Below are 24,858 nucleotides of genomic sequence, written 5' to 3'. Positions count from 1 at the left end.
GGTTTTAATGTTCTAGTGAACAATCAGTTGGCTTTCATGATTTTTTTACACCATTCAATGGTCACATTTCAACAGACTCAAAATATCAGTCTAAAATACTGTAAAACATATAAAGTTGCTGAATAGGAATTTCCATGAGAAAAAGAAAAAGCTATGGAAAAAATAATTGAAACCAAAATGTCAGGGTCCCAAGTCCAGAAAATAAAGACATGATCTTGAAGGAGAAAGAGGTTCAGAAAAATGTTACTTAAAAAAAGGTTACATTCTCAAAATAATTTTCTTGCAGAAAAGGATGTCAAATGTGTCCTTTCCCTCCAACTGTTGGATTTGTCAATTTTTTTTTCATTCCTTTAATAGAGTTTTAAAGCTACCTGTCTCAGCAAGCCTTAGCAAACATTTCTTACCTGTGTCCCAACAGTCTCCTGAAAGCAGCGCCCAAGCTGAGTTTTAACTGAAACAGGAAACATATGAGGAATGGGTTGTTGATTTGTGTAAGTTGTATGTCCTTTCTGGGTCTTCTGATACGGAAGACCTTGGTAAGAGACCTGTGGATGTACTGGCTGAGGAACTTTCGCTTTTTGTCCTGTTGATGTGCTGTCAATCCTTGACACTTGGTGGATCTGAACTGAGGCTTCAGGGGGATGTTTCACATGGATATTCACTATGTTAGGAGGGAACTTCACTAAAATAATTGAAGGAAAAACACATAAGAGAAATTGGTAATAAAATATGTGAAAAAGACATCTTAGGCACCTCTAAGACATTTCTTTTTTGTACATCAGAATTTTTTACAGAGTGCCTTGAAGTGACTGAAATATAAATGAAGCCCAAATTTGGGGGTTAGGGGGAAGGCTAAAGAACACATTGAGTCTCATAAACAAAGCAAGAAAATGAAAAATCTTCATGAAAGAAGGAACAATATTATAGGATTGTAAAGACTGCAAGATAAACATGGATGTCCAAATTGGCTGGTATCACATTAATATTTGTGGTCATACTGTGTAATAAGAATCCCATTCAAAGTTCCAGAATTCATACTCTACTAGGTTATTTTTGGATATATAGTAAGCTTTATTTTCATTTTCAGATCCATCATCTTTCTCTGGAACACAGAAAAAAGATTCAGATTTCATCCCTTCATCTTTATATACCTGCCAAGTCCCAAGCTCGCCCCTGCAAGAGCTGCCAGCATCTCAACCATCTAAAATCACCACTCCCTTTGTTGAACTTTGAATTCGGGGTTTGGCAGATAAAGGGGGAGGAAATGATTTTCAGACACTTCCGTTTTTAAATATGGTTGCAGTTGTAAGTCTAATCTGGGTATGTAGACTGAGACCCTCCAGTCAATGAAATCTGCCCAGAACTGCTTGTGACCCCTAAGCCTCTTTTCACTGGAACACAAAATGCCCTTTAAAGTAAACCAAATTATTATTGGGGTGGGCAGGGTGGAGAGGTGTGTAGCAAGCTGTGGAGTTTGTAAGCTGCATAACTAAGTTATCCTTTCTTATGTCTGCCTGGGCCTCTCTCATCAGCAAGTACTGCACAGGCTACTCAAGGCCACACAGTCCATCAGAGGCAGCACCCCTTCCAAACATCAACAGCCAAAAATACCATTTGATACAACTTTCTCTATAATGCACACTGCATTGTTCAGTCTTCTGGATTATCTCCTTGTCTCTTGAAGTTTGAACTGTTCTTTAGAAACTTGATTAGGTATTTTCTCAGGAGGCATATTTCATCTATTGGAGCGACTTGAAAATTATAATATTTTAGATAAATGCTTTTGGTTTTTGACATTATTTGCATTTCTCTAGGCACATTGTCAATACTTATTGGTCTCACAAAGGACTTCCTTAAAAGAAACAGACTTATTTTTATACTGACTGCATTGTTCCATTTACGAAACTTGTCAACATACTCAGACAGAAACATCAGGAAGAGGATGGTAGAAAGTCAGCAAAATATGTCTGTAGGGTAAAGATCTTGCCTGTAACTGAAAACAACCCACAAGCAAAATGTATGCTACATGAGGTCTGCCAGAGGCAAAACCACAGGGGAAAGTTTCAGTGTGACAAGCAGAAGTAGTGAGGTCCTCTTCAGGTTGTTAGACTGGGTTCAGAAGGCAAGACAAGACAGCCTAGTCTGTCTGTAAAAAGAACAAAACTCACCCCAATATTTTTATGTATGAAGAGGAATCCCTTCAACTAGTTTCTCTAGCTGCTAAATCTAAAAAATATAGTGATTCAAAAGAAACAGTGATTCAAAAATATAGTTTCTCAAAAGAAATCACTGAATTTCTCTGCTTCAGTGTCTCAATCCATCCAGAGATGTTCAGATGCTGAAAACATCAAATTTAGGCTGGGTTCTCCCATGCAGTATTATTATCACAATCCTCTCCAGGTCTTGGATCATTGCCTAGATGTGCTCATTTTTATTTTTGCCAGCCATTTCAGGATGAATTGTTTTATTCTTTCCTTTAAAGAAATAAAATATTCATCTCTCAACAATCCAACATCCTCATTTGGACACGTAAAGAGAAGAAAAGGCATTGTGACTGCTAATGATTCCTATGAGGATTTGAAGGTTGAGAAAAAATATTCAAGATGTCAGACTCTTTAGCAATGAGAAACCTAATGTGCATTTTAGGAGAGAATCTGAAGAATAACTATGTATTAAAAATTTGGGGCTTGTGGTCCACTGTATTGTCTAAAATTATTTCATCTGGAATTACACAGGCAGAAAAATAAACTGATGTTCTGCTAAATGTTTAGGTAATTATATTCTCTTCTTCGGATGGAGAAGATACTCAAAAGTACTTATAAAACATTGCATTTCCAGGATACTGTCAACAGTTCCTTCACAGCTCTGTCCTTTTCTGAATTACAATGTTAGATTATATTTATCACAAATATCTTTTAGCAAAGTTATTCAGAAACTATTTGCCAGTAACTGAGCCTCCTCACAACTTTCCCTATATATTTTTTTTTAATTCAGAGATACCAACCTTGAAGAGGTAATTTTAAAATAACCCCTGACCAAAAATCAATCTGGCAATTCAAACAAGCAAATAAAATTCACATTAGGTCCTATGTTGAGAATCTGAGTTGTAGGGGTCACTTTATATGGACAAGACTACACCCAGATAAAATACTACCTAGACCCATAGGACACATAAGAAATAAATGCAACACTTCTCTTCAAAGTAATCAGAAGTTTTCACCTCACAACAAAAGTATGAGAGGAAACAGTAATCCAAAGCTGAATGAACTTTCATGCTTCAGACTGTAATGCATTTCAGACTTTAATGCTGTCTTTTTCACAGCATTAGCAGTAGTAAAACCTTTTTTTTTTTTTCCCAAATGATATTGTTATTTGGCCTGGAAGGAATGTTCTATTTAAGTGAATCATAACAAGGCCTATCTACACTAAACAGTTCACCATAAAACCAACTTATAAGACTCCACTAAGTCACGCAAGATAAACATGCTTTTATTTTTAGTTTTATATTAGATTTAAGATTGTTTATGTTGAAAAGCATGGTCTCTTCCCTCCACTAGTAACCATGGAATCACTTGAAGTCTCTGTCTAGGTACACTGCAATTTATGGACTCTGTTCAGCCACAATCATTGTCTTTTTGAAGAGGTCTACACTTCTGCAAGAAACCCCCTGCATTATCCCTTGACTCTGCAATTTGGATTAAATTGTTGTACCATAAAGCAAAGTAAATTTACCTACAAACTCTTTTCAATAAGACTGTTATTTCTTATTATTTCAGTCATTGAGGAAAATACCTTCACGTTCTGGTGAGCTCATGATTCAAGTCGTGGTCTCAATATTTGATATGTGTAGATGTTGCACTATTGTTACTGGTTAAATACTCAAAATAATTCATTAAAACCAAGAAGTTAAAAATACCTCTTAAGAAAGAAGTTACCTTTTACACCTTGCTGTCCAGACATCATCAGTGGTAAAGTATGAGTAGAGTGGATAACTTGTGATCCTACAGCCTTGTTCACCTGTTGCGGGTGGTGGTAGAGTTTTGGAGAACTGGCAGTCTGCACAGGAATCTGACAAAGTTTTCCAGTGTAATTAGGAGGACACTGGCATTTATCTCTAGAACTACACTGGCCTCCATTCATGCATGGAAGGTGGCAAATAACTGAAATGAAAACAGAAATAAAAATTTTGTTAATGACTTTAGCTTTAGTATTATCTGACCACATATCATGCACAAGTTGAAGAGGAAAGGAACAGGGTTGGAGAGCTTTGTTCTTCTTTCAGACATCTGAGGAAGGGCTATCCATCTGACATGCACTTTTAACTGCCTTCTGGTAGAACCACTTCCCTTCCCCTCCCTGTGATCTCTGATCTCTACCTTGTTTGCATCTTCTCTCCATGACAAACAGAAAGCAATTATTTCCTTAGATATCCCAGCTATTTTCTGTCATGATGCTACTAAGCAAGACACTAAACTAATATGGTGTCTGGCTACATCTCTTTTTCACACTTCAGTACAGATACTCTTGTATTTCAGCCTCCTGTTTCTGAAAATCCTGGACTACTTACCCTTTCCTGGAAGTCTGCAAAAAAACTCACCCAAGAATAAAAAGTACTGGGGACAAATTTTCCATTTTGACTTTAAGTCTTGGCTGTTCTCTAGAAAACTATTTCTTGCAGAGTATTTAGATCTTTGCTTAACATTTATTTCTCAGATAAAAAAAGTAAATTTGTATCCACCCATAAAGATCACAACAATATCAAGAGATTCTACTGAAAGGATTTCACAGACAAACACCAAAGCATTAAAACCTTGTAACTCCAATATAAAGACAAGGGTAATTATTTCTGTGCTAGCTAGCACTTGCACATCTACAGGAATATAAATTATCAGACGAAACATGAAAAATGTCAACATCAAATGAAAAATATCTCTAAACTCAGAGGTACATGCAGTAATAGGCGTAATTCAGCACTTTCTAAAAATATAATGTGGAATGTTATAATCAATCACAATGTAAACGAGCTGTCAGAATTTCCAAGAACAAAATGATGTGAAAACAACAGGAAAAATACTGTAAGTTTTTGTTCAAGACAAACAAAGGTCATTTTTGTCAGGAATCAAATTGTATTTGAGAAATAGAGTTCGGTATCCATTTGTCAGATTTAAGATAAGTTTCTGACTTTAAAAAATAAGAACCTTTACAGTAATCATGGCATTTTGCTGGATTGGTATTGCTTGGTCTGTAATGAATTACAATAAAAATAACCAAGTGTAGATAATTCAAGGTAATTAAGAACCTAGTGCTCATTATTCCAATTGCTGTGACCTCTGGACAACCACAGGGTACTACTATTCTGAATACCACAGAAGCATTGGAAAAGGAACCTGTGTATTGTGTGCTGCAGGAAGACAAAGGAAAACACTTAGCAGCCCAAGGAGTTCTAACCCAGCTGTGTAATACCCTTGGGCCAGGAAACACTCAAGATACAGCACACTCAGCCAGGCTCATCACAGAGCAGGCTCACATTGCCCAGACAGGGTCTGGAACGCCAATGCCTGACTGCCGGATAGCTCCACGCACCATGCAAACTGCCAGAATTGTTTTTTCACTGTGCTCTGCAAAAGTATACTTGATACTTTTCTTGTTTTATCTTATATTTACATTTAATATAAACTGACTGAAAGTACTTCAAGCTGTAGCATTGTGCTTATGGTACTAAGTCAACCTTGGAAGGCTACCCACGACAGCACAAGCCTTACTTTTTTGGGTCCCAGCCCTTGTTGGGACTTATCTGAGTGTGTAAAAGATATCCTTACAGAACTGCTGTTATTTCAGAGCAAAATGAAGGAGGGCTGACCACAGCAGTGACTAAAGCATGACAGACAACTCTCTCTCTCTCTGGTACCATTTCTTCCTGAGCAGCCGCAAACAAGCGGCTGCACTGCAATAGAGACAACACACAAAGAATTTTAGTGCTTTTAAACATATGCCTGAACAAGGTTGAACACCGAGGTGGTTTTCATGCAAAGTAAAATCACACAATGAAACAATATGAAATAGCATTAAGCGGGGAGCAGTTTGACGTTTGAAGGAAGTACAGTGAAGCAAAGGCTAACAAGAATAGTTTCACTGTGGAATTCCTTGAATGCAAGAGGTCTACCCTATAGATTTTCCTCCCCCTCTCTCCAGGGTCGAGGCAACAAGATAACATGCAAAATCCACCTTTTAAAAAACATAAATTTAACCAGAATTTCCACCCAAATATATTAATTTCTTCTGTGCTACTAAAAAGCAACTCCTGCAAAGCAATTGACATCTAGAAGATCAAACTGCATGGGTATCTCTGCACCACCAGGCACTCTTCACATGTTCCTCTCCTGCAGGAATCTGGTGGGTAATGAATAAATAAGTACATGAAAAGCTTTGGTTTTGAGCAAAAAGTTTGCACTAAAAATACTGGGAAGGAAGATGCCAACAGAAAAGAGTTGGTTCCCGCTCCTTCTCACACCTGTTTGCTTGGATATCCACCCAAACAATTTGTGCAAGTAAGTGCAAACAAATTACAATAAACGGTCTAGTGTGAGCATGCAGTGTAAATCACTCAGTTAACGGATACTGATTTACATCTCTGGCCTAATATATGAGAAAGGAAGTTTAAGAGAGAATACATGAAATGTATTCTGAGAATATAAAGTTCTGTAATAAAAATTCTAAATTCTGAAATATACAACTGTAAGTTCAAATCAGTCATGCAAAACCAAATAGGATGTAATCTCCAGGCTAAACTGAAAACTTGACAATCTCAAACAGTAAACATGAGAACTTAAAAAAAGCAACTTCAAAACAAAAGACCAAAGTTAAAAAAAAAAAAAAAAACAAAAACCCACACAACACTGAAATAAAATTTCTGATTAATTTAAATAGGTATAAGCAGTCACACTCTTGTTTCATGATTTCTTCAGGTAGTTTATGGCCAGGAGAAGGAGCTGCATTTGATTGTTACACTGGTGCTGGAAATTACTGTCAAATAACCTCACTAGAAGTGGAATATACACACAGACCATTTGAGAACAGTGAGCTGGAGGAACATAAGCTTTCAAGCAGAGGAAGAAACCACTGCTGTTCCTTGACAAGGCTCTGGGAATCTCTATTTAACAAAGACCAAAGAGCCCCAGGGGAAGGACCACTTAAGACAGAAACAGGACATAAAGCCAGGGTATGTTTGAACAGCTCAACCTCTCCTGTAAGTTTTTTTACTTTGTTTTGTCTTGTCATTGAGGCAAAAAAACCTAAACAGAATGGCAGAATACCACCAGAGGCATAAGGGACATTCCAGACAAAAAACAGACCCATGCTTTTTGGGAGAGGCCATTTGAAGATGCTGGGTTTGCACCTAAGTTCTCAACTGACATTCAGAAAAAGGGTACACTGAAGCCTGATTCTCACTGGCCTTGTTATCATTTCTTCTGAAAATAAGAAAATAGAAGAAATAAAAGTATCCATTATGGAGTGAAATCAGACCTTGATAAAAATGTGAAGATAGGTCTGCATAGGATGAGAAGACATTTCAGTTCACATATGGGTATCTTACAAATTAAGCAAAGGAAGTATTAATAGATCTAAGAAAGGCAAGAATTTCCTCACTTGGGTCTACTGTAAGCTAAATCTCTCAATGGTCTCTTAAGGAACAACCAACATATGACTGAACAAGCTTAATTATTTTTCTGACTATAAATGAACACACATCCTTTAGAAACGTGGAGACAGGTTTAAGAAAACATGAACACTTTGAGTATTCTTCCCATCCTTGGGCAGTTAATTGGTAATAGCAAGCTTTGATTGCTCTGGCATCCAAAAGCCTTAACTCTTCCCAGTCTGGCACAGCTTGCTGTGTACCACTGTTCAAAATGAGCCAGGCAGTGAAGGTGCATCAAGATGCCCCCAAAGAGAGTCTCTGAATGGCTCAATGCATAGAAAAAGAACACTTGCAAGATGATTCCAATAAAGCTGCCACAGTTATGAGTCGGAAACACTAGTACAGGGCATGAAATCATCAACAAAGCAGCTAGGAAACCACTGATAAATACAGTTTGTTCATGTAATTAAATAATCTAATTTGTTTTCGATACTCAAACAACCTCAAACAACTCCAGATAAACTCATTTAATCAAGTCCAAATGTTTTCATTTAATCAAAACAATATGTAACAAAACAAATTCCAAGCACCTAAAGCCTCCTAATCCTTAAAAAATAGCCCATGCTTACCCAAACAAGCCCTTAGGATGGAAGGAAACTCCCTTCCTGTAACCAGTGTTAGAGAAAATGAAGATGGGTTTTGAAATGTTCCTCATCAGACTCTCCAAATTCCTTTTCTTTTACACCTCAGGGAACGTATGAGTTTCCCTCACCACTCTTTGCCTTTTCTACTTACATGCTATCAACAATTCAAGCGTAAGCACTATTCAATCACACCAATAGGCTTGCCAAGGAAAACCTTGAACTGCTTATGTAGATTACAGTATTTCCACTGGATGCACTACAAAGAGCAGATTAATTTTGTCTCTGAGTACTGCAGTTATCCAGCATTACTACATGCCCTCCAGCTGTTTGGGCATCTTTCATCCACCCTGTTACTAACCACACAGAAAGCAGACCTTTGCAGACCTACAGAGTACAAATGTCACACTGCCATATGCAACATTCTTATAATACAGTGCTCTGAAACACAACAACATTTGGGTAAAAGTTGAAACCCAGAGGTGCCACATAGGGATCTGCACAATTGCTCTAAACTTATTTCCACTTTCTAATTGCAGCAACACTTACAGCAACTCAAAAAAGGCACAGAGGAGTGAACTACAGTAGTGATGTTATCTCTCTGGTTTGAACTCTTCCCTACCTTTTTTCCCCTCTTTTTCTTAACTTGTGGTACCTCTGCTTTCTAACTAATTGATCCTAAACTCTTTTGAGATCTCTGGTTGTCACTCAGAGGTGTTATGTAAAGAAGTTGCAAGTTAAAAAATAAATTACTTCAGAAGCATTCAGATAATCTTGGTATCACCAACTTGTGCTTGGGGATGCAAAGGGAGATGAGAAAAATCTTTATGTAGCCTTAGAAGTATAATACCTCTGCATTCATCTCTGAATTTATCCTAATGTTTATATTTTGACTTTTAATATAAACATTCCATCGCAACAAGAAAAAGCAATTTTAAAACGTAGCAAGAGCTCCAGCATGAGATGTAAGAATGATTTTTTGCTGCTCCAAAAACATTGAAACACCTCTGTAACACCACTGAAAACAGTGAAGTGATGCCCCACTCCTGTGACTGGCCTAGTTACATGAACATGATACTGAAGGCATTTGAGATGTTTCTTCTGGAAGGACGTAAAATCTGCAACACTGCGGGGAAAAACTTCAAACAGGAACCTAGCTCAAACCTAACTGTATGATAAAAAATTAGGCAGGTACTAAACCAGGTTCCCAGCTACTGCAAATTAACACAGCTACTGACTTCATTAGAATTTGCCTTATTTTTAAACTAATGCTACCAAGAGATCTTAAAAAAAAAAAAAGTAATGCACACCCACTTGGGAAGGGGATGATAAATACTGCTATTTAATCAGATAAGCAAACCAAATGACTACCAAAATAAGCAAGCTTTGTGGAGCTATTCCAGTCTGGATCATGCATGTTTTTTGGAGCTAATTGAGGCTACATTGGAACATCCTGATACTAAAATTTGGGGAGCAAGTTCAGATCATAAAGGGCAAGGCTGCAATATGTTATAAAGATATACATACCTTTGAGTGAGCACCATGATCAGTAAGAAATCCAGAATGAACATGCACTAGATAATTTCACTCTACTACTTATCTGTGTTCCTCCATTTTAAACTCACTACTTTAAAACAGCTCAGGAAGAAAAGCTGGATGTACATCTTCAAGTACACAACCTGAAGATGTGTACATAAAGTCAACCAAGAGACATCCAATACGTTCCCAGGTATTTCATTCATCTCTCATTGTGGGTCCCAATGGGATGGGAGTCTCATTGGCCCTGTACCACATCTTTCTAAACTCTTGTGATAAGCCAACTATCCTCAGAGTGTGAAATGCAACACAAGCCTGTTGTATAGGTGCCTGACATGATCGCCATCTGACCAACAGCTGCCAATAAAACACTCATTGTTACAGTCTGGAAAGAACAGGAGAGATGGAAAGAACAGGAAGGATGAAAAACAGTCATAGAATATCCAAATACTATCAGAAAAATTCAATGCATGCTGTGGCACAGAAAATGGCCTAAAGCTGTGCTTACTCAATATAGAAAGGGTATAGCAAAAATTATGGTAGTTGCAAAATGAATGACAGGAGGATTCTTACTAACAGGCATGATGCTTAGTCAATCCTTGCTAACTCTGCTTCTAATACTCTCAATATCTGAGATGATTCAGACACTATTTTGGGAGGCAAGGAGACACTGCTAAAGAGTCATCTGAGTCACTCCGACAATGATCATAGGTGAAGAATTTATTGACTTTATAGGACATCACCCACATATACTGAGTATATCACAAGAGTTAGGCTTAGACTCAGTATACTAAGAAAAACAAAAAACTCCCACCAGTTGCTGTTTATCAGGAATTAATGCTTTACAAATGGTAAGAGGCAGGGTGAGACCTTTGAGACTTTTGCTAACACATAGAAAAAAGCTACTCCAGACACATTTTTGGATTTCTAGAGTATTGATGTTTATTTTCCTCAAAAATAAAATAACTAGGAAAAGCTGGCTTTGGAACGGTAACAAGTTATCCCCTTGCTTAAAACAAGTGTGCTGCAGTATAAAAACTTCATAGGTACCAATTTAAGCAGTCCTGCATAACGTCTTAGTTGCCATTGTCAAAGTAGGAATACTGACATCAAGGTGCATGGTGTCAGATGAAAACTACCCTTCCTAAGTTCCCAAGGTTTTCAAGATTTACCCTTCTGTATATGTTTCATGTGCCTGAGCATGTGTAACACTAACATGTGTTTGTTAATGTTGTTGAAACACACCCATTTTCAGTAGAACAAGAATTCAAGAGAAGGACAGGTAAAAATGAGCAGCAAGCATCTTTATTGCTACAGGATCCTTCCAGACTATATTCTTCCCTTCAGGTGCCTGCTGAGCAGCCCTACCCACCTTTAAGGAAAAGAGGATTAATGACTAATTTGACCATAATGACACTGGGCTGTCACTGCTCATGCACTGTTACAATCTGAAGACATCAGATATTGCCAAAAAACAGACTGGACTATCACATGCAGTAACAGCCAGTAGCATAAGGCAGAGAAAAGAGCTCCTCCTAGACATCTGACTACTTGATTACCATCAGACAAAACAGCTACACCTTCTGAGAAACACTGGCCATGCTTCTGTTATGCAAAGGCTCTGAAGACCACAGAAGTAGTAAAGCTGACACTGGCCAGGGACATCAGCTTCCTTACAATTTCTGGCAACTGAATAATAGATATTTAAGCTGATGTGCTGGCTTCAGCTGGGGTAGCGTTAATTATCTTCACAGTGGCTGGTATGGAATTGTAATTTGGGTTTGTGCTGACTATAGTGTTGATAATGTAGAGATGTTGTTATTGCTGAGCAGAGCTTACAGCCTCTTTACATGGGCAAAAAGGCTGAGGATGCACAGGAAACTGAGGGGAGACACCAGGACTGGTGACCCCAAATGACCAGAGGGATATTCTGGACCATACAACATCATGTGTAACATCATGCTCAGTGTAAAAAGCCGGGGGAAAGAAGGAGGAAGGAAGGGACATTCAGGATGATGGTATTTGTCTTCCCAAGAGACTGTTACGTGTAATGAAGCCCTGCTGTCTTGGGAGTGGCTGAACACCTGCCTGTCCATGGGAAGCAGTGAATTAATTCCTAGTTTTACGTTGCTTGCATGCATGGCTGTCTGCTTTCTCTATTAAAGACCTTCATTTCAACCCAAGGGTTTTTCAGCTTTTACCCTCGCGATTCTCTCCCCAGATCCACTGATGAGCAAGTGAGTGGCTGCATGGCTGGGGTTAAGCCACAACACCTGAGATTCATTCCTATTTAACCTTTGGTGCCTTCTTGAGCCACACAAGTAAGAAGTGCTGTTATCTGAGGTTTCCTGGTGTGACAGTGAAGACAGGCTTGCCCAGCAGGCCAGTAAGGACATGCACAAGCCAACTTGCCATACAGGTGCATCTCAGCACCCACTCTCACAACTAGGCTCTTCACTGAGCTATCTCAGTATGGTTTGGTGAGCCAGATGAACCCCCAAACTTAGACCCAAATGGTCTATGAACACTGATTCTCTGCATCCCACCATACCACAAGACATCCTCCAACAACAAAATTATGTTTAAAATAGAAAAAGAAAAGCCACAGAAACCATAGTCATTACAAAAATTTCCAAACATAAGAGACTGGTCTCTGATTACTGCAGCATTACCACAGTGCTCATTTTGGGGTAAAAACATCTACAAGAAGAATAAAATAAGAACAGACTCTTTAAAGTGGGTATTCATTAGCATACAAATAGCAGCTCATAATCCAGGCATTCACGGAAGAGTTAAAAAACATGAAAAACACAGGCTATGATTTTCTGGCACTAGCTACATCGCTAGAAATTGGAAAGTTTTCTAGGGAGTTGACCTTGTGGTGGTGACACAATGTGAGAATGGAATGGATATTGTTCAGAGTTTGAGTCATAAATTAGGTCATCAGAGACCAGTGAAAAGCTAGAGACTCAAATCCTGGAGTTCTGGGAGAGAAAAGGAGAAAAGTCACTGCTAGCAAATCAGAAGGATAAAGGTTACTCTGCAGAGAATGTACAGTTGGAAATTAATTTAAAAAAACCACAACTTCACTACCCATTGTGGTTCTTACAACCAAAACAGATGTATAAATTGTCGCACGAGCTGTGCAAACCCAAAACACAATCAATGCTCTGCCTGGCCATGTCCAGTTCCAAACAGCTTAACCATGCACCAAGTTTCCCTGAGCTGTGTACAACCTCAATGAGAAGCTTCACACCACAATGTTGTACCCAGCCCTGTGCACTGAAATGTGTACAAGTACAAAAAAATCCCTTTTCTCCCTTGTCACACAAGGCTTTCTGTGTAACTCTGGTTAGACAGAAGATGTTCTAGCACCTACATTTATAGCATCTAACATAACAGACTGACTTTAATACGTTCAAACAATAAATAAGAGAGATACAATGGACACTTTAACTTTCTGCTTTTCTTTTTTCAGCAAAGCAGAAAGGTAGTATTACAGCTTATGTTATGAAGCTGGTCTCCCCTGTTTACCAGCAGTTTCCAAAGCAGGGTGTGCTCATCCCACACAGGGGGCCACAAAATGCAGTGGGATGCACGAAAGAACTATGTTTTGTACCATTAATAAATAGAATGAGTTCTCAAAAGAGTTCACTTAGTCCATTTTTATCCATTTTTACTTTCTATTTTGTCTATGGTTTATAATGGACAAATAGATCATATATACAGTAGCAGGTGTATATAATTTATAAATATATACATATTGGAGAGAGTGTTCAAAAATATTTTATTGACAGGAATGTACAATCATTTGGAGACCGCTCCCCTGTACATCCTATGGATGGAGACAGTCTTTCTAAGAGAGAAGTCAAAGATCTAATTTCTAAATTATGAGATTAACAGCTGCTAAAAGTTCCCCTAAACTTGAAATACCTGAGTAATATCAAATACAAAAATTTTATTTAAGAGCTCATCCTAACATCTTTAAATTAAACAGAAAACACAACCAAAATGGATGAATAAAATATAGATGAGAAATACTCTGAGTTCATAAAACTCAATCATTTTCCTGTGCAATTAGAAAACATCCAATTTTACTTCTATTCATTGACTAGCAGCCCTCAAGACTTTGCAAGAGATTAGTGGGGGAAAAAAAAAAAAAAGAGTTTACAGCTCCCATAGGCTTCAACTTGATTCACATTCACAAATCCCTGGCTGAAAGTTCATGGTCCACCCACTTAACAGGTCTTTATGGATATATAGAAAACTCACTGAATTTAATTGTGTACATAATGAAGATAAAGTTCATGTTCCAAAAGAAAAATCCAGGAATCCCAGTGCCTCTGCAAAACAGGACTCTCAATTACAGTGATACTCAAATCTAAGAGCTAATTACAGGTGAAATGGTTAGATGACACTATACAGACTACACAAGCACTGAGATAAGATTTATCTGGAGCAGAATAAAAAACCAGAACAAGCAGTAAAAAGGCTGAATGGGGAAAGACTCTGATCAACAGAGCAGTGATAGCTGCTTGCTTTCTTCTGACTGTGCTAAACCCAGAAGGACACATTTAATACAAATCCATTTGCTAAGAAATCTATTAATGATAAATGCCATATTTTAACATGTAGAGAAAATTTTCAGACTCTTTCCTCTATACTTGCATAATTTAGAGTCAATTTCTTTTTTAAGTCACAGTTGGCATATACTTGATCTTCAGTGAGGTGTGTGCAGAATTTAGTTTAGCAATAACATAGTTATAGCTGTAAAAGATAGTGTATCTACATGAATATGCAACAATTTAATAATTCAAATAAATGCACTCTTAGTTCTTTTTTTACAGCACTTCAAGTCAGACATACATAAACTAATCTCTATAAATTAAAACCATATACAGTAAAATAAAACATTATGCATTTTAACTTTGTGTTCTGTTTTGCTTTAACTTTGAGGCAAACATACTCCACATGTTTTTGAATGGCTGCAGGTGTGGATTTTGTACCATTTCCATTTGTGGTTTTTCCTATGACTGCCCATCCAAAACTGTGTTCTCTGCAATAGACAGTTTGGGGAGTACTTTGAGAGCAGATGGACTTTTGCTTTATGGTGGTGGTCTGAAGTCTTTAAGATGAGTGGAGTGGAAGGGAGTGGAAACAAGTTGCTAACAGACTTGTTTGAGTTTAACCTCATTAAAATGAACAATATCTTTTCTACCAATTAGCATCTCACCTCCACTGGAATCTGAGGCGAAGATGTCAATTTTGAATAACTATTTTAAGGTTATGAACAAAGAACTCACAGATGCTGTATGTTCCATGGCAGAAACAAGAACTATTTTTTGATGACAAGTTCCGATAAATATATGGGGGGAAAGAAATCATTCTTTTTGAACAGATGTGGATATCAAAACCAACAAAATCATTAAAATACAATTTTTCTTAGTAATTTGAGCACTGGAGGCCCATAATTGAAAATGCATTAAAATCCTGAGCTTTGCTCAACCTATAGAATGGTACACTTTAATTACAGGATAGAATAGTAGTGCACTACTATTTCAGATTAGAAAAGCCTATACTATACTACCTGGACTGTATGTAAATTAATTCATTCTGCTGTCAGCTCAGATTCATTTACAGAAAAAAGGAGGCTGGAAAAAAAAAAAGTCTTTTGAATTCATGGTCATAATTGGTTCCTCCCAAATAATTTTGCATTGGCTCTTCAGGCTAGGAAATACCTTTTTCCTACTATCTTCCACAAAGCATAGAATAATTTATAATAATAATCCTACCGTTGTCATTATTTTAGCAACTCAGTTCACTGTGTGAGGAGAAATACTTGGCCTTCATTTTGCTACAGCTATTACAATCTTGCTGCAAGAATATTTCTAGAACAGTCATCATTTGTACAGATTGAATTTCAAATTACCAGATAAAGCAGTAGATAAATCCCAATATCCTTTCCTTATTTTTTTTCCTGAGACACAAACACTAGCAGACTGACCAACTTCTTTGACTACTGTTGAAGCAAGTTTAAAAAGTTATTCTATTAGCCAAGTTGTCCAAGAAGTCTGAAGTTTTCATGGGTATATTAAAGGAAATAATATTTCATTTGACAGCAAAAAAAGCATAAACCAACAAAGCCTGATAAGACACAAATTATAATTACTGCAAGAACAGAAGAAACAAAGGCTAAAAGGTAGCTACCAGAGACAGGAAAAGAACAAAAGTGATAATACTAAAGGAATAATAAACTTCTTGCATCACAACTTCTTCATATTTGCAAGTTCAAGCACAAAACTCAAGGATATTTCAAAGTAATACTTCACTGTTGTGTGACGTATATTTACTAAAGAGAATATTTACTAAAAAACCCCCATGAATTATATACTGTTCTTGTGCTATGTAGTTATTACAGAAATAAGCTTCTCTTCAATTAGATTGTCTGACGGAACACAAAGCTGAAAATAAAAGCACTTAAAAAATTAAAATCACTTCTGGCTTATGTTACCAAGTGAAGTTTTAAAAATCTCTGCATGACATGTGTTCGCAATTATTTTAAATCTTCCACATGTCTATCTGCTACGTCTCAGATGAAGGCACAGGAATAGTGTTTTGCTGGGGCAGAGTTACATAGGTCAGATATGATGCGTTACCTACACAGGCTGACACCATTCACCAAATAGCAAACACCACTTCAAAACAGAGAAGGAAGTGTCTCTTCTAACATGTTATCTTTCTAGCAACTCTTACTAAACCAAATAAAAGAGCAAAATATAATAAAAAACTGAACAGTGTGTACCTTACAAACTGCCAGAAGAAACTGTGACTGTAAATTCCAATAAATCTACACAAACACTTCCACAAGATGTTAGTCTTTTATATGCCTTTACATGTCATCAAATTAGCTTTCCAATGCTATTTTAAATATTCCTTTTCACCAAAAGGATAATAGAAAATCCCGCTCAAACATCAGTCTTACAGTTCCTCTTCAGTGTAGTTGGACATGCGCAGTATGTATCACAAGGAGCAAAGAATTGGCAACTTTAATACCAAATGGTGGCAAGAAAACACCAATCATTTCTCTTGGACTTTCTGTCATACATAAACTACAGATAAAGACAGTTGGCTGGCTTGCCAATGGACTGCCTTGCTTGCATGCAATTGCAATTTTTAACCAACACTACTCTTCCATAATGCCTGAAATGCTTGAAGAAAATGCAGTGCTAACTTCTACAACAGTAACATGTAACTAACAGTAATTCATGATCACATAGGTCTGAATAAAATTCAGGAATTCTGTCAATATTCCGTAAAATAACTGCTTTAATTTTTCACAATTATAAATAATTATGCTTACTAAATTCTTTGCTAGAGAAGAAATTCTGTTAGAATAATAATTACATAGTGGGTCTTCTTACTAAATTTCCTTTGAATAATCTATTGGTTTAAAATATATTGGTCAAAATTTCTTTCACTGCTTTCAACAGAAGCACAAATAAAATTTGAGCAAAATGCTTCTGCTGCTTCTTGAAAGTTTTGGTCTATACGTAATTGGAAACTTCTGGACAATCTCCATTATCTAAAAACATTTACACAGTGCCAACACAGCAAAGCTGGAAAATTTTTTGATAGAAAATTACAACAGGAAAAGCACCAAAATTCAAGAGGCAACATAATTTGAGCATTATTGTAACAGAGTACAGAATATCCAGGTCATTGTGATCCATGCAGAAAGTTCCAGAACTTATAATTAAATATGAAGGACCAGATACATTTTCACTTAAGACACCATTTGTTCACCTGAGAAGGCTTCAAGGTGACCTCACAGCAGCCTTCCAGCAGCAAAAGGGGCCGACAAGAGAGCTGGAGAGGGACTTTTTACATGGGCATGGACAGGACAAGGGGGAGTGGCTTTAAATTGAAAGAGGGTAGATTTAGATTAGACAGGGGAAGAAATTCTTTACTGTGAGGGTGATGAAGCCCTGGCACAGGCTGCCCAGAGAAGCTGTGGATGCCCCATCCCTGGAAATGTTCAAGGCCACGTTGGATGGGGCTTTGGGCAACCTGGTCTGGTGGAAGGAGTCCCTACCCATGGCTGGGGGTTGGAACTCTTTAAGATTTTAAAGGTCCCTTCCAACTCAAACCCTTCTATGATTCTATTTCCTTGTTCAACACAGATACTGCCAAGTGCTCAGACACAACATTTTTGCAGAAAGATCTGCACTTTCACTGGCAAGCACGCAACCTTGACTTCTCATTTACAACAGTTTGAATGAATCGCTTTAAATGAGATGCAGGGCTGCAAATGAACAGTGAATATGAACCTAAGTATTAAATGTCTGCTTCCTTTACTAAGTTCTGTCATTCCTGTTCAATCAATAAAGCATAGATCCCTTGGGAAAAAATAAAATGCAAATCTATAATTAAATAAATATATACAGCAGTGGGGGTTGGGGGGGGAGAATAAAAATATTAATTTGGGCATTTACTAATTCCTTATTGCTTCATTTTACAGTTACAAATTAGTCATTGTCCTCCCACTCCTTACAGGAAGAGAATTCATTTCAAAATTGGAATGTGGAATAATTTTGAGTAGAAACAGGACATCTCACTGAGTAACTTCAACACTGAGAGAGACAGAAAACTCATGTACTGCTCTATTCCTATCCTTTCCTATGTACACTATCAACCCTGTTTACAAGCCTCAGCAGATATATCAAGACTGAAATACCATATAAACTGCACATGCATCAATCCAACAGAATAATAAGATTCATCTATTCAGCAGAAGTTTCCACTCAGATTAAATGCTTTCATTCTCCTAGCCAATGAAATATTGGAGGTTTGTAAGCTTAATTGCAACATATCCCATTCACAAAATGAAACTGCAAAAAACCCCAAAGTTTCACTGAAGCAGCCTGGCAATCAAAGAGGTCATTCCTTTCAAATACCAAGCTTTCATCACCTTAAATTGCTGTGCTAGGAGCTATGCCAAAAATCTCAGCTACCTGAAAAGCAGCAATCCCCTCAGTCCATCCCTTGTTGTGGGCTTTTGTCTTTAATGGCTTAGCCACATTGCATAAAATTTTCAAGAAACAGGATTTGTTCCTTGCCCGGGCTCGCTGCTACCAAACTTCAGCTGAACTGACAAACTGAGCACATTTTAAGAATCTGAAATAATCCATGACAATGCCTGAGTAGCTGTAGTACAGGTATGGCAACTTATTCTCTCTGAAAATGCAGTGCTTACAAAGTTCAGCATAAAGTTGAAAAGAAACAAAAAATTTTACTCTGGCTCATAATTGGAAATAATTTATTATTAAGAACAAAGCAAACTGAAGTCTAATTAATCTGTCATCTGAGAACCTGAATTCAGTTTTGTGTACCGGAATGCTGCTACTGCAATAGAAATGCATTTTAAACTTTTCCTAATAGGGCATGTGACTATGTTCTCTGGTTTTAGGAAGAGTAAATATTAAAAAAAAATACTAAAAAAGTGCTGGTCACTGCTTTAAATATGTATTTCCCGACATGACATTCTGTTTCATGGTTGCATTTTTAAACACCAAGTCATCTAAATAAGAATTTCTACACATTTTGGATTAACAGTAAGTAAAGAAGTTTAGAACAGGGACTTCAAGGCAAAATTATACATTTTAAACAAGTAAAACATAACGCAGCTGTTAAAAATATAACACAAGTTAATGATCTTAAAAGACACAAATTACTTCTGCTTTATGTGTCAGGAGATACCAGGACAAGCCTAAGCTAGTGAGAGGCACTAGTTAGAGAACAGATATGAAAAATTATTTCAGTAGTATTTTAAACTCTGATTCAAAAGCTCCTGAAAACTGTGATTGGTGAAAGAATTCAATCTACAGGTATAGGATTCCTCTTCTCTAGTTATTTAAAAGTTCATGCAGCATTTTTATTTTTATTTGGAGAGCCTTTAAGTCCTAGTTCAGACTTTCTTATTCTTCTGTGAAAATGACAATACCTAGAGCTGCACTAAACACTTCTTGTCTTTTAAACTTATTAGGGAAGATAGCTAACAGGCACGCTAAAAAATCCTTATTCATGTGTAGCAACTTGCTTTTATACGTTTTTCAACAGAAGATTCCCTTATCTTTCCATCGAGTGCTACAATAGGCTGCTTTTGCTGAATGTTTCCAGCAGCCCATTGTACCCAGTGCACCAGAGCTGCGTAGCCTGAGGCCAGGAAGGAAGGTGTGGAACACGTCTTCACAGGTCAATTTCCACTCTCCAAGTTTTCAAGTATTTGAGAGGAGGTCATGTTACAGCACAGATTTACATAGCAGACAAATTACATGACTGCCTGTTCTCAGCATTTCATAATTTCAATAGAAAAATTAGGTCAAATGAAAGGGGGAAGAATAACCCTATCCTTTCATGCTAGTCAGAAAATTAAACAAAAAACTTATTTAGCTGGGGTTCTTGCCAAAACCTTGGTAAAAATCTGCACTGGCAGTAAACACAAATTAAAAGTGTAAGATTTACCATTCCTTTACAAATTCTTTTTTTTTTTTGTTTCTCCAAACGACCACAAACAAACCCCCAAATTTGCTCTATTCTTGTTTTAAAACACTGGTTTTGCTATTAGTCCAAAACACATACATTTTTACAAACATGCATACTATGAAGGAATGAGTTAGTAAAGGGCTTTCCCCCACAGCCTGACAGTGTAGTAGGAGCGTTAAAAGAGGGAACTGCTCTATCATCTGTCCAGAAGAAAAGAATAAAAATTTCAAATGGCCTCCCCCCCAACCCTCAGAGCATGAAATACACTGCACTTGAAAAATGGCAATATTGGCCAGCCTCAGCACTGCCTGAACTCTATGTTTATTCTAGACAGAGACTAAAATTACAGTGTTCATATTTGGCATTCTTTAACTAGAAATTCGCAATTTTTATTTTTTTTTCAGAAAACAACACTATGATATTTTCAGGATAACTACAAAATTACTTGCCAAGAGCAGCTCAGGGTATCATAATGTGAAATGACAAATTTGAAGTGTTTAGGTATGTACCCATATAAGTGTATCTTAACTTACAAGGTAAATAATTGCACACAAATGCCTATTAGTATACAGTTAAAATATGCTAATCATTATCCTAGGTAGCTTTCAGGATTTGTTTCAACAGAGTCAAAGACTTGCAGGGTTTAGTCTGGCATTTTGTTGATACTCTTACTGAGCAAGCAGAAAGAATAAACATTAACAAAGAAATTACTGGCTTCAATAAATTTAATTAGGCTTAACATTATTTCAGTTTCTAAAAATGCCAAATATGAAATCCGACTTACTTTCAGCAGTAAGAAAACTTTTAAGCTGCTGCATATTTAAGAAGGGTTGTAGTTTTAAGGAACTGCTGAACACATTTTTGAAGACAGAGTCACTGTTAGCTGTTCACTAGGTTTTATGTACATTACATACATATTAAACATGTAAAAAAGAGGAAACACAACTTTTTGTGTAATCTGTGATTTTCCCCATTTACTAACACAAACTCCTTCCTTACTGAGGGAGGAATTTTACTGAAAGCTTCAGCTTAGCATCCCTGCAGCTGAAAATTCAGATGAAAAATATGAGCTTTTTTTCTCTGACACAAAAGGAACTTTTGGGAACATTTCCGAAGGACACCAGAAAGCTTGTCTAGCATACAATGGTTCCTACTCAGCAGAGCCCTCCAAACAAAGAGGAACAGATACACAACTGGTATTAATAACAAAACATCTCCTCCCTCTGTTAGTCAAGAGAGGACAGCTAAGGACAAATACTGTTTGAGGGTACTTACCTACTCGGAAGTTAGTGGCTGTCAGAGTGTCAGCAGCATGGCCGTTTTCACTGATGAGGGTGGTTGTATTTCCCTTCTCACAGTTGTTCTGACAGTTGCCTTTGGTACAAGTCACTTTACAGATGCTGGGTGTAAAGACCACCTTGATGCGACCAGTGTGATTTCCCACTGTCAGCGGAGGCAAAGAAAAAAAGAAAAATAAACAGATCACTTTGGTATCCATTGATTTCCTTTGAAAAGTTTTTGGGAAAAAAAAAAAAGGCGCAGAGGGGGAAGGCGACAGGTCTACAGGAGGAGGGCAGTCTGCAGTGCTCTCTCTCATAGATCTCCAGTGGTGTCTCTGAAACAGGAGTAGGAAGCTTAGCAAACAGAACTCCGGGATCTGCTCCAAAACCACATTTAAAGTCAAGTCACTGGAGTGGGATTAGTAATCACAATGCTGCACTTTATTCACAGGCAGACAAAGAGCAATACCAAGGGCATGACAGCTTAAATAGCCAACCCTGACAGGCAGATGTAATGTAAAGAGCTGGCTGTGCACCTAGAGGTGAATAAACTCTTGTGTACTCCTACATACTTTTCCTGTTTCTGCACTTATTAAGTCACTATTTGTAGCTCAACCCCTGGAAACGTTTTAGGCATGCGGCATGTCTGAAAACATCTGTCTCAAATCTCCTGGCACCCCAGCCTGAAGTGGTCAAAACTTGTGACGCAGCCGCCTCGACCCATTTTTTCTTCACAGTTTTTTGGCACTATTTTTCCACAAGAATTTACATATTATAGACTGAGCTCTACTGTCAGCCTTTGTTTTAGCAATAAATAGCTCAGAGAAAAGAGTGAGAAGAATCAGTGCTTTAAAGTACCGAGATCAAAGATTAAAAATGCCTGGATTCTGGTTTTTTTATATATTTCCCTATAGTAATTTTTAAAAACTTGAATGTAATAAAGACTGCACAAGGACTAATTTGCTATTAAGTTAGTTATAAGAATTTCTTGTTGCAGAATTATATGTAAAACCAGATGTATTTGATCCTACATATAACAGCTGAAGACAAAAACTGTATCAAAACTACTTATTAGGAAAAATAGGGAAAATAATAGATTCCATTAAAAAAAAACCATTTTGTCCTCTGCATACTACTAATAAATTCAGCAAGTTTTTCAAAATATATCATAGCATCTTTGTGGAAACTATTAACATGTACTTTCATATCAAACCTAAGAATGCCAAGAAATGATGCACAGAAAGAGAAGAATCTTCTTCCTGATGTCATAGAAATAAAAAAGTTGCTGGATAATTGCCTAACCTAGTTCATTAAATACCTTTCAGACAAACACTTTTTTGAAAATATCAAGAAAGTCTTACAATTTTGAAAGAATATAAAGCCTCCTTATTTCTGGCTCTTCATAAACAAATAAATTTAAGCAATTTTGCAGATTGTTTTGTCTACAGTAAAGGCATTGGTCTATTTGAACAGCAGCTGTAGTGCAGATGCTCCCACCTTATTCTCCATAAACAATGCTTAGAAAAGGAAGAGCCCTGACAGACACAAGAATAAAAAATTTTGATCAAAGGCTAATATTGTGATTTAGAAGACATCTTGGATTCTAAGATGCCACACATTTCTTACAAAAATGAGTACACTTTAAACAGATATAAAAGGACCTATGAACTGCTGAGGGTAGAACTGAAGCTTTGGTTTTTTAAAGCATAGCTTCAAAAGCAAAATTGCCATATTTGTATTTTACTTGCATAGTTTTAGAGATACATTTTTTTTCTATAAAACGGTCCATTTTATGTATTATATTTTTAGACGTTTTAGCAATACTTTTCCTTTAGGATGTGATCTAATTATAAAAACAGGGATAGTTGAGTCAGAAAAAGTCAGTCCTGCCTACACTGTAGAAACCAGAATTGGGGGACCCAGACAAGCTTTCTGGCTCAGCTGAAAAAAAAAAAAAATTCTGTTGGAAGGACAGAAAATGCAGAGTCAATATGACTGCAAACACTGAAACTGAATGGCCACATGGTTTGCATTGCTATGGCATTGGGAAGGAACATGGGGGAAAAGCAGAGGCCATGTGGGTCTGATTCTTCTACCTGACACCCAGAGATGTTTTGTACAAACCAAATACACCTCCTACAGAGAAATATTCTGTGCAATGTGTCCACAAAGAACAGAAGGCTTGACCATATTCCCACCACAGCCCCTGCCACAACCATGGTTAATGAGTTATAAGAAGTACTGCCATTTTCTGTCTAGCCAGGAGACGAGAATGTGACATGAATTTGTGCAGGGACAGACAGACAGGTTTGTTATCCTCACCTCCAGAGGGATACCTTTCAGTAAGTCTTGTCCCCTCAGCTCTGCTGACTTGGGACACAAAGCTCATGAAGACAATAGTGTTGTTAGTGCTAAATAGACCTATTCTGCAGTTAATGCATTTGGCACCAGCAATCCAGAAGAAATATCCACATTCAATAAAATGTGATATTTGTGAACCCAAGCAGCTCTTTTGAATGTGACCCAACTTAATGTGCAATAGATTGTCTGCACACCCAGCGACAGCCCCATAGTTATGTTCCTGAAATAGTAAAGATGAAATTAAATCATCATTTAATTCTCCTTCACAGTATTCTGTACTATATTGTTGAGTGCTGAGGTACAGTAAGAACACTTGGGCATAGTGTCCACAGCAACAAAAAACTTTAAAATAATTTTTATCATATAGTTTAGATTTTACCAGAAAATCCTGTAGCACAATTGTTCTAGTAAAAGAGATGCCTTTTTATGAGAGTCAACAGAAATTGTAGTGTTTGCTTCTCAATGCTTTTGGATGAGAATATACTAGTATCTAAGTTTGGGAGTACTAGTAGTCAAAGAGTACTTTCAAAAACACAGATCAATATCTAGAGAGCTAAAGAGTAAAACAATGCTTAAATGTAGTTTTTCAAGAAGAAGTCTTAAAAACAACATGATGGAAGCCCTAGCTCCCTACAAATATTCAAATCATTATTCAGCAAAGCTTTTCATAGAATATCCTGAGTTAGAAGGTACTTACACAGAGTCCAATTCCTGGCCCTGCACAGGACCAACCAAAGAGTCACACCATGTGCCTGAGAGCTTTGTCCAAATGCTTCTTGAACTCTGTCAGCTGGTGCTGTGACCACGTCCCTGGGGAGCTGTGCCAGTGCCCAACCACCCTCTGGGAGGAGAACCTAAT

At 37.3% G+C, this 24,858-nt stretch overlaps 1 protein-coding gene across 8 annotated transcripts in view; it reads right to left on the bottom strand.

The window, feature by feature from the left end:
- The window catches only part of LTBP1 (latent transforming growth factor beta binding protein 1), a 185,501-nt gene that overhangs the window by 98,126 nt on the left and 62,517 nt on the right, over nt 1-24,858 (bottom strand). For 5 of the 8 annotated variants that reach the window (XM_064414813.1, XM_064414812.1, XM_064414814.1 and 2 more), the window contains exons 5-7: nt 21,634-21,801; nt 3,936-4,160; nt 405-682 (exon numbers count right to left, since the gene is read on the bottom strand). In XM_064414813.1, coding sequence (XP_064270883.1) covers nt 405-682; nt 3,936-4,160; nt 21,634-21,801 — 671 coding nt within the window. Of the gene's footprint in view, nt 1-404; nt 683-3,935; nt 4,161-21,633; nt 22,133-24,858 lie in introns of those variants that run through there. The other 3 variants (XM_064414816.1, XM_064414818.1, XM_064414819.1) reach the window with 3 other exon arrangements.

This window comes from Passer domesticus, chromosome 3 (assembly GCF_036417665.1).
Source record: "Passer domesticus isolate bPasDom1 chromosome 3, bPasDom1.hap1, whole genome shotgun sequence".
Taxonomy (NCBI): Eukaryota; Metazoa; Chordata; class Aves; order Passeriformes; family Passeridae; genus Passer; species Passer domesticus.
Note: the sequence above shows the minus strand (reverse complement) of the source record. Positions and strands in the feature narration are given on the sequence as shown.